At 46.1% G+C, this 10,548-nt stretch overlaps 1 protein-coding gene across 1 annotated transcript in view; it reads left to right on the forward strand.

Moving 5' to 3' along the window:
• The window catches only part of PTPRE (protein tyrosine phosphatase receptor type E), a 31,006-nt gene that overhangs the window by 3,921 nt on the left and 16,537 nt on the right, over positions 1-10,548 (forward strand). The window contains 6 exon segments of the mRNA XM_057384024.1: positions 3,673-3,775; positions 5,928-6,001; positions 7,499-7,635; positions 9,644-9,734; positions 9,954-10,030; positions 10,140-10,221. Coding sequence (XP_057240007.1) covers positions 3,673-3,775; positions 5,928-6,001; positions 7,499-7,635; positions 9,644-9,734; positions 9,954-10,030; positions 10,140-10,221 — 564 coding nt within the window.

Raw genomic sequence — 10,548 nt, forward strand, 5'->3', positions numbered from 1 at the left:
TTCAGCTCTGAGATGTTAAACCTGCATTTCCTGCTCTTCACCTCCTGTTTCCTGCTGGCTGTGGCTGCAGGTTTCCCTCCCCTACCTGTCTTTTTCCCTTTCCCCTTCCTTTATTTAACAYTTTTCTCTGATTTGGGTTTGTGCCTCGCACCAAGCAGATCTCCTGGTTATCAGCTGCCCATCAGCTGCTTCCTTCCCGCAGCCGAGGCGTGGCAGGCTGGGGGTTTTCTCTCCCAAAAATAGCCTGGGAGGGTTTAATGTGGATTTTGTCATATCCCCTGYTGGGCATTTGTTTGTGCTATCTCTGTTTTTTGAAAAGAAGGTCAGAGCTGGGCGTGGAGTTGRTTGTTGTGGGGTCTCTCCTGTGCTCGGTTAAACAAAATTTTATTTTGTCATTTGCCAGAATAATTTCAGGATTAAGGATTGCTTTGGTGGGGGGAGAAAAAGTGTTTTAATCACACYTTTATTCATGGGCCATTTTACCCAAAAATGCAAAGGAACTGATCCAAGGATGGAGAAAAGCAAAGTTTGGAGGGCAGGATCACGGAGCAGCTGCTGATGTGCACAGGCTGCTGTAAATTCCCTTTTTCCTGGTGTTTGACCCATCTGGAGAGTGGGAACACCCCAGCCCTGTAGGAAATGGGGATGAACTTCCAGGAGGAGCTTTGGCCCAGCAGAACCAGGAATTGGGCCAGCAGAACCAGGAATTGGGCCAGGGACAGCCCTGGGTCAGCCCTGCTGGGTGCCAGGGGAGCACAAGGGGCTGTCACATCTTCCTGGTGACAGTGCCCCTCTCCTGCCAACATTGACATCATTATTTCATTTTATCTAATTTCATTTTGTCTAATTTCATTTTATCTCTGAACAACACCCCTGGGTATTTTTGGCTGGCTGTGAACAGAAATCCCAGCAGGTTTGGGTCCCAGCTCTTGCAGTGGGAGSAGAGGAAAGGTTTTTGTGCTCTGGAGGGTTTTCCTCTCCTGCACCCATTCACTCCCACGGTTCAGTTGTCAATTTTGGAGGCAGCAGGGTTTAAAAAATTATTTCAGGCCTTTGTTTCAGTCTCCCCTTAAACCACACCTTGGTCTGGAGACAGCTGTGTTGGCCAGAGACCTTTCAGCCTCTGAGTCTGCAAAGGCCTGAGCACAGTTTTAAACCTTCTCATGCAATTTTTGGGCTACATTTATAAATTTATTGATAAGAAAAAAATACAGTAAAATGAAAAAAATGAAACCACATCATGCCTTGCTCACAGGCTGTGCAGGGGTGATGCTATTGGTGAGCAGCTGTGAGGATTTGGGACCAGATGTGCCCAGGCACAAAGATGAAGGGACTTTTTGTGGGTTTTGACCTCATTTCCTCGGGAAATGGTGGGAGGAGAGGTGAGATCTCAGGACAGAGAATTGTCTCAGTCATGGTGGGGTGCTCTGTCCTCGRCTGATGAGATGGGGCTGTAATTTGGCAGAAGGTTCAACTTCTCCTGGCTTGGATTGAGCTTTCAGTGTGTGCCTGGGAATCACTTCTCCAAAGACACCCCGAAAATGGTGCAGCAGTTCTGTGAAAGGCAGATTGGGTTGGTTTTTTTTGCTGTGTAATGGGCTGAGGGGAATTTTAATTCCCTCGTGATGCAGACTTGTTCTCCCCCCGCTGTGCTGTGGGTGTTGTCACAGAACCAAAGAGACTCAAACCCCAAATCCTGCAGGATCCCAAGGCTGACATTTCTGAACTCCAGAAGTGAGCTGAAGTTGTCTTTTTTTAGCTTAGAAATGAAACTCGAGATGATTTTAKTATAGAAGTGATATAAAAGTGGATTTTTATTGGGGTTCTGGGGCAGTCATGGAAGGATATCCACAAAAGCCCCCCCATAGCGGTGAATGCAGTTYGGTAGATTTTAGAAAATTAGCATAATTGATAAAAAGCATCAATTAGGAGGACAAGTGGTAATGTAATTCCTCCGAGGTCAAGCCCCTTCTCTGGAGCTCCCCATCTTCAGTCCCAGCTGTATTTATTGACCAAAATGGATCTCAAAGACCTCTTGGTTCCCAGGAAGAACCAGGATGGGATTTGGGAACCTGGGCTGGGAGCTCTGGGATGTGTTTGGCCTTCCAGCTGTGGAAAAGGGTCAGGAAAAGTTACAAATATAGAAAAGAAAAAAAGGCAAAATTCATTCCTTCATCATAGCAGCTCCATTTTGTCTGTGATTGACAAAAAAAAAGGGATTTTTGGTGTTTGTATCCCGGGCTGGAGGAGTTGCCAAACACGGCACAGAAAGTGTTCGCCGGTGATTCATCTTCATCCAGACACTCCTTCCAAGAGGGATTTCCTGAAATCCTGCCAAACTGTGGCTTCTGATTACGATTTTGTCGTGCCTGTCACTTTTATCTTCAAACTCCACTTAAATGTCATCTCCCGTGTGTTTTATTGCCTTCCCCAGCTCTGGGTTATGATCCTGACTGTGAGACCTTCGTTCCCCGTGTGTCCCCAGCTCACCCATGCCTCCAAAGGGATTTTTTTCCTGGTTGAGCACCCAGAGGGTTTCCAGCTGCTCCCAAGGCCCAGTTTGGGTTTGCAGCCCTCAGTTCTGGGTCTTTTTGTGGTCCACAAGATTCCGTCTTGAATTATCACAGGTGTTATGGACTCTTAAGTATTTTATTGAATCCCAGACTGATTTGGGTTGGAAGGCACCTTAAAAATCATCCCATTCCACCCATGGAATGTCATGATCAGAGACACCTTCCACTGTCCCAGGCTGCTTCAAGCTCCATCCAGCCTGGCCTTGGACATTTCCAGGGATCCAGGAGCAGCCACAGCTTCTTTGGGAATTCCATCCCAGCCTCTTACCACCTTCCCAGCCAAAAATTCCTTCCCAATATCCCATCCAACCCTTTCATTGCTCAGCTCTCAAAGAGGGAATGGTAAAAAACCTCATTAGAAGCCTGTAAATGTCATTTAAAAGGGAAAAAAAGTCTAAAACATGAGCGGCGACAGAAATTGCCTTAATTTTGGAAGAGCGGTTGTGGCGGTTTTGTGTTCTGCTCGCTGAAGGTTCAGGCTGGGTTTTGGCTTCCTTAAATAAAACATGGGTTTTTAATGATTTTAATCTGTTCTGTGCTGAATTATTTAGCAGAACTAAAAGGTTACAGAAGCAAAATGAAAGTGAAAGGTAGAGAGGCACATCCACAAAACGTTGCGAGCAGAAGGGTGAACTCCTAGTTTGTACCAGATACAACAGACATGTTCTTTGAGGAAAATGTCATTATTCCTGCTCATTTTTATATTTCTATAGAATATAACTCAAYAAAGTTTCTGTGAAAGGTATTTTTGGATGGTTTCTGGTTGAGAAGCAGCTGATGTTCACAGGGGCATTGCAGCAAACCTTTAAATGGGTTTCATTTTCAGCTTAATACCCATTCAGCCTTCTCTGACTACAGTAAATTGTTTAACCAGCCATTCCAGAAAATACCCTCGATTTTCTCAGCGGCACTAGTTTGGCTATGCTTTTGAAAGGGGGGAAAAACCAGAAAAAAAAAAAAAAATTGAACTTTTGATTTGAGTTTTGCCCATGTCGAGTAATTCTGATGCTTTCAGTGAGCAGAGGTAGAATTTTTGATGCACGGAGCAGATAAAAAAACCCACGTCCCGTATCCCACATTTCCTGCCTTCCCTCYGCAGACTCCACCGAGGAGAACAGCCTGCACAAGGAGCTGCTGACGTCCCTGCTGATCCTGGTGCTGGTGGTGCTCATTTTCGTGGTGCTGGCGGGGTATTTTTTCAGGTGGGTGTTGGTGGGGCCGGGCAGAGCTCAGCCCCATCCCCTGAGCCCTCCCACGGCAGCCAAAGGGGAGGCGGCGGCTGCGGGGCCGCAGAGGAGCCGTGCCCGCCCCACGCCCGCTGCCAGCATGAACAGAAAGAGCTTCTCCAGGATTACCTGGTGGGTGGAAAGGGYTGGGGAAACACTGGGCTCCTCTAGGATTGTGTGGTTKGTGGAAAGGGTTGGGGGGAAATGATAAATTTCTTCAGGATTACATKGTCRGTRAAAAGGGCTGGGGGGAAATGTTGTGTTTCTCTAGGATTACATGGTTGGTGGAAAGGGTTGGGAAGATGTTAGATTCCTCTAGGTTTACATGGTCGGTGAGAAGGGTTGGGGGGAAATGCTGAGTTTCTCTAGAATTATGTGGTCGGTGGAAAGGGCTGGGGGAAACACTGGGCTCCTCTAGGATTACGTGGTTGGTGGAAAGGATTGGGGAAATGTTTGGTTTCTTCAGGATTACATGATCAATGGGAATGCTGGGTTTCTCTAGGATTACCTGGTGGGTGGAAAGGGCTGGGGGAAATGTTGTATTCCTCTAGGATTACATGGTTGGTAAAAAGGGTTGAGGGAAATGCTGAGTTTCTCCAAAATTGCGTGGTCGGTGAAAGGGCTGGGGGGAAATGCTGAGTTTCTCCAGGATTACATGGTTGGGGGAAAGGGTTGGGGGAAATGTTGTGTCCCTCTAGGATTGTATGGTTGGTGAAAAGGGTTGGGGAAAATGTTGGGTTCCTGTAGGATTGCATGGTCGGTGAAAAGGGTTGAGGGAAACACTGGGTTCCTCTAGGATTGTGTGGTTTTTGAAAAGGGTTGGGGGAAATGTTGAGTTTTTCTAGGATTATGTGGTCGGTGGAAAGGGCTTGGGGAAACACTGGGCTCCTCTAGGATTACGTGGTTGGTGGAAAGGATTGGGGGAAATGTTTGGTTTCTTCAGGATTACATGGTTGGTGGAAGGGGCTGAGGAAAACATTGGGTTCCTCTAGGATTGTATGATTGGTGGAAAGGGTTGGGGGAAACACTGAGTTCCTCTAGGATTATGTGGGTTGGTGAAAAGGGTTTGGGGGAAATGTTTGGTTTCTTCAGGATTACATGGTTGGTGAAAAGGATTGGGGGAAATGCTGAGTTTCTTTAGGATTACATGGTCAGTGGAAAGGGTTGGAGGGAAATGTTTGATTTCTCTAAAATTACATGGTTGACAAAAAGGGTTGGGGAAAATGTTGAGTTTCTCCAGAGTTACATGGTTGGTGAAAAGGGTTTGGGGGAAATGTTTGGTTTTTTCAGGATTACGTGGTCGGTGAAAAGAGTTGGGGGAAATGCTGAGTTTTTCTTAGATTATGTGGTAGGTGGAAAGGGCTGGGGGGCAATGTGTTTCTCTAGGATTACATGGTTGGTGAAAAGGGTTGGGGGAAATGTTGTGTTCCTCTAGGATTACATGATCAGTGGAAATGCTGGGTTTCTCCAGGATTACCTGGTGGGTGGAAAGGGCTGGGGGAAACACTGAGTTCCTCTAGGATTGTGTGGTCGGTAGAAAGGGCTGGGGGGAAATGCTGAGTTTCTCTAGGATTACATGATTGGTGAAAAGGTTTGGGGGAAATGTTGTGTTCCTCTAGGATTAAATGGCTGAAAAGGGTGAAAAGGGTTAGGGGAAATTCTAAGTTTCTTCAGGATTACATGGTCAGTGGAAGGGTTGGAGGGAAACGCTGGGTTCCTCTAGGATTATATTATCAGTGGAAAGGGTTGGAGGGAAATGTTTGATTTCTCTAGGATTACATGGTTGGTGGAAAGGGCTAAGGAAAACGTTGGGCTTCTCTAGGATCACATGGTCAGTGGAAATGCTGGGTTTCTCTGGGATACTGTGGTTGGTGGAAAGGGCTGAGGGAAACACTCGGTTCCTCTAGGATTATGTGGTTGTTGGAAAGGGTTGGGGGGAAAAGGTTGAATTCCTTTAGGATTACATGGTTGGTGAAAAGGGTTGGTGGAAATGCTGAGTTTCTCTAGGATTACATGGTTGCTGGAAATGTTGGGTTTCTCCAGGATCCCATGGTTGGTGAAAAGGGCTGGGGGAAACACTGGGTTCCTCCTGCCAGGGCTGCCAGGTTGACACAGTGTCCCCTTTCAGGTTCAGGAGGCACAGGAAAGCCGTGGTGACCTCCGGCGACAAAAAGATGCCGAATGGGATCTTGGAAGAGCAAGGTATGGAGAGATTTGCTTCCAAACTCTCACTTTTGTTTGTGTGTGCACACAGCTTTAATCCAGAATGACTCTCTCACGTTTGTTTTGTTTATAATCTAAGTGGCAGGGTTGTTGTTAAAGATAAATTAGTTTAAAAAAATGTAATCACAAATGATTTGGGTTGGAAGGGACTTTAAAGCTCATCCAATTCCAACCCTCATGCCATGGCCAGGGACACCTTCCAATGCTTGGCTGTCCCATCCAAACTGGCCTTGGAATAGAGATCCATATTTAGAAATCCATATTAAAGCAGTCTGTATAAAACCTGACCTTCCGGCTGCTGGTTTTAAATAAGTTTCACTTTAAGTTGTGATCAGCAAACGTTTCTGTGTAAAACTTGCCTGGGCTCTTTGGAGGTGTTTTATCAGAGATCCAAATTTCTGACACCATATGTTTGTGTTTAGAGAAAGAATCACATTTCTTCTTAAAATGGGGGAGAAAAGCCCTGAATTTTTTGTGAATTCACTGYGTGCTTTTTGAAGGTGAAGCAGGGGGCTGAGACGGGGCAGTTTGGAGCCAAAAGCACTGAAATCAAACCCTCAGAGGAGTTAAAAGTGTTTGAGCTGTGCTGGGTTGGTTTCCGCCCACGGGGCTGGCTCCTCTGTGGGGCCCAGCTCAAACCCCACAAACCTGCAGGGCTGTGCAAGAAAAAGACACAGTTACAGATAAATCAGCCCCTGCTTTGTGCCAGCTCCACTTGGCCATGTGTCAAGCCATGGCTGAGTTAGAGGGTGGCAGTCAGAGGGAAAGGCAAACCCTAAAAATACCCATCAGCTTCCTGCTGGGCCAGGGCTTGGGCACAGTGGGGTAGCTCCTCTTGGGGCACAGTTTCTGCTGGCTGACAAGTTAAAGAGACTTTATTGTCATTATTATTATTATTATTATTATTATTACTACTACTACTGCTATTATTATTATTATTATTATTATTATTATTATTATTATTATTATTATTATTATTTACTATTAGTATTGATCTTATTAACATTGTTATTATTATTGTTGTTGTTATTGGGTTTTGGCTCTTGGATTTTTTTTTTGGGGGGGGTTCTTTTCTTGGATTTTTTTGTTTGGTTGTTTTGGGTTTTGTGGGGTTTTTGGTTTGTTTTGGTTTTTCGGGTTTTTTTGGGGGGATTTTTTTCCCGTTGAAATGAAACAATCTCACAGCATCTCCTTGGTGCTAAAAGCTGCCTCTGCAGTGCCTGTCCTGCGAGCAGAGGGAAACTTCTCCTTTTCTGAATAAAACTCAGTCACATTTTAATCCAGTCTCAATACAAAAACCATTCCTTTCACCAACACTTGGCCTACAATTTGTTTTTTTAATTTGCTTTAAATCTGCTTTATCACCAAATGGAGTTGTGCAGGAGAAATTTAGCATTTTCCAGCATTCAGATTAATTTGTAGCTGGAATTTCTTGCTCTGGATATCCCTTAACACTCACTGCTCTTGTCCTGACAGAACAGCAACGGGTCATGCTGCTCAGCAGATCTCCCTCGGGCCCCAAGAAGTATTTCCCCATCCCAGTGGAAAACCTGGAGGAGGAAATTCGGATACGCTCAGCAGAYGAAGGGAAACTCTTCAGGGAGGAGTTCAATGTAAGTTTTTACACGTGGATGGCCAAAAACGGGGCAGGGGGGAACAAAAATATCTTCCCTAATGGAAGCTGGATGTTGGAATGGGATTATTGCCTCGATTTTTTTACTGAAAAGCTTCCTGTAGGAGTTTTGGATTTTTGATTGTGGCTTGATTAAGGTGTCCCTGTGGCTCACTCGGTGCTAAAAAAGGAGGAAATGTGCTGGTCCTGGGTGGATTGAGCCTCTCACAGCTTCACTGGGGTTTGGGGACAGGTCAGAGTGASCCAGAGGCAGCAGGACTCAGCCCCTCGTGATGGGGGTGATGAGGAGGAGCATCCTGAGTGAATCACATCCTCACTGGGTGGGGCAGGGAGCCGGGCTCTGCCCTGCTCGGGGCACAGGGAGGGTGCCAAAACCTTGGAGGGGCCAGCAGCAGGGGGTGGAGGGGGGGATTTGGCCCAAAATAATTATTTTTCCATGCATTTTTCACTTAAAAAATGCAGAAGTTCTCTAATTGTTAGTTGAGAATTTGATGCCTGACTTCAGTTTGAAGAAATTTGATTTAAAGATGTAATTATTTCATAGAATCACAGAAGGGTTTGGGTTGGAAGGAGCTTCAAGATCATCCTGCCATGGRCAGGGWCCCCTCCCACTATTTATTTTCACACCAAAATCCAGCTTTGGTGTCTCATAAATCATAAATGTATTTAAATCAGCAGAATGGGCTGATAAACAGCCCTGAGCTCCATTCAGCTCAGACATTAAGCASCCTGCTGAAAGCAGATTTCTTGCCCAACACTCTCTGAACGTCCTTTCTGGTGCTTTCACAGCTCCAAGGGGCACAAAAGCCCCAACAAACCAACCCAAGGAATGTTAAGTGCTGTTTGCTCTGTGGTGGAGGATCCCCCTCTGCTCCTTGCTGACCCTGACAGCCCTGTCACAGTTTTCAGGGCAATTCCAACCCCGCTCTGCCAGCCAGAGTTCAGCCATGCCCTCCCTGACTGTTTTTCTGTGCCCTGTGTGACTCAAACCGGGCACTGGGAGCTGCAGGGTGGGGAGAAGGGGCTGTGCCTTCCCAAMCCACTGGGATTTCACCTCAGTGGGGTAAAACAGTGACACTGGCGGGGTTTGGAGTTCAGTTAAAGGAAATTCCTGAAATCCCTTTCTGCTGTGGTCCATTTGCAGCAGTGGCTCTCAGCTGTGGAGAACAGTGGGCAACTCCTCCTTCCATCTCCATCCTGGGCATCTCCTCCTTCCATCTTCACCCTGGGCATCTCTTTCCATCTTTCTCTGGGCATCTCTTTCCATCTTTCTCTGGGCATCTCCTCCTTCCATCTTCCCCTGGGCATCTCCTTCTTGTATTTTCACCCTGGCATCTCTTTCCATCTTCACCCTGGGCATCTCCTCCTTCCATCTCCACCCTGGGCATCTCCTCCTTCCATCTCCACCCTGGGCATCTCCTTCCACCTTCCCCCATGGACATCTCCTCCTTCTCTCTTCACCCTGGGCATCTCCTCATTCTCATAATCCACCCTGGGCATCTTCTCCTTCCATCTTCACCCTGGGCATCTCCTTCTTCTCTCTTCACCCTGGGCATCTCCTTCTTCCCTCTTCCCCTGGGCATCTCCTTCCATCTCCACCCTGGGCATCTCCTTCCATCTTCCCCATGGACATCTCCTCCTTCTCTCTTCACCCAGGCCATTTTCTTGCTCTCATCTTCTCCCTCCTCTCTGTTTTTCCCTTTGATTTATCACTCTCCACGACTGTTTGGGTTTTTTTAAGCCAGACTGAATTTATCTGCACCCTTCGCTCTCGCTGATCTCTCGCAGAACTCACCTTGAGCTCGTAAAAAAACCCACAGCAGATTTTTCCTTCCCTTTTTTCTGTGGGAATCAGGTCTCACCTGCAGACCCGAGCGAGGCGTTTGGTGTTTGGTTCTGTTGGAGGAAAATTTTCCCTGAGCCATTGCCAGTCAAAATTATTTGTTTTCTGACACATTGACTCTCTATTTTGTTTTTTTTTTTTCCAGTCTTTAACATCTGGGTATGTRCAAGGAACATTTGAAATGGCCAATAAGGAAGAAAACAGGGAGAAGAACAGATATCCCAACATCCTGCCATGTAAGCCATTCCCTTTCCTTTAARTGAGTTAATGTTGGCCCTGAGTTGGCTGCTGGTGGTGTTCATGTGCTGGAAATGCTCAGGCAATACCAATTTCAGTGGTCAGAAATGCTCTTTCATGCACTGTCTGGGAGCTCTGTGCTTCCCAGGCCTCCTCCTTGCCAGGCAATCCCATATTTCAGATTCATTAACCTCCCAATGTGCTTGGCTTTCTTTCAGATGATCATTCCAGAGTGGTTTTGACCCAAATTGATGGAGTCCCACCTTCAGACTACATTAATGCATCCTATATAGATGTGAGTTGGGAGTTGCCCACAACTAACCAAATTTGGGGATTTAAAGTGATTTTCTGCCAGCATATGTTGGCCTTTCACCTTTTAATTTGTGTTGTCTTTATTTCCACAGGGTTATAAAGAAAAGAATAAATTTATAGCAGCACAAGGTAACTTGTTCTCATTTCTCTCCTCTCTGCAGCTTAGGGCCGAATGTATTGAATTTTAGATGTGTTTTAAAGGTTATTTTYAGCTGCAGGTGCTGGTCAGGAKWGAGGCTGGGCTTAGRGGTCACAGTTGAAGCCAACATGAAATATTTGTGAGGTGCCCAACACTTATAGCCCTGCAGAGTCTGCTCTGAGCAGACAGAAGCTCCTTTTTTCTCCTCCAGAGCCTCTTTGCTTCTCAAAATTGCTTTCTCCTGATAAATCCATTCTCAGTTTGTTGTGGTCACAGGGAATCTTGGCCTGGGGAGGAGCTGCAAAGCAGGGATTCTAAATGTTGCTCCTGCCATAGTGAAAAGATTAAATAATATTTAAGAA

Source organism: Malurus melanocephalus, unplaced genomic scaffold (genome assembly GCF_030028575.1).
Source record: "Malurus melanocephalus ecotype Western Australia unplaced genomic scaffold, MMel_1.1 scaffold_676, whole genome shotgun sequence".
Classification (NCBI taxonomy): Eukaryota; Metazoa; Chordata; class Aves; order Passeriformes; family Maluridae; genus Malurus; species Malurus melanocephalus.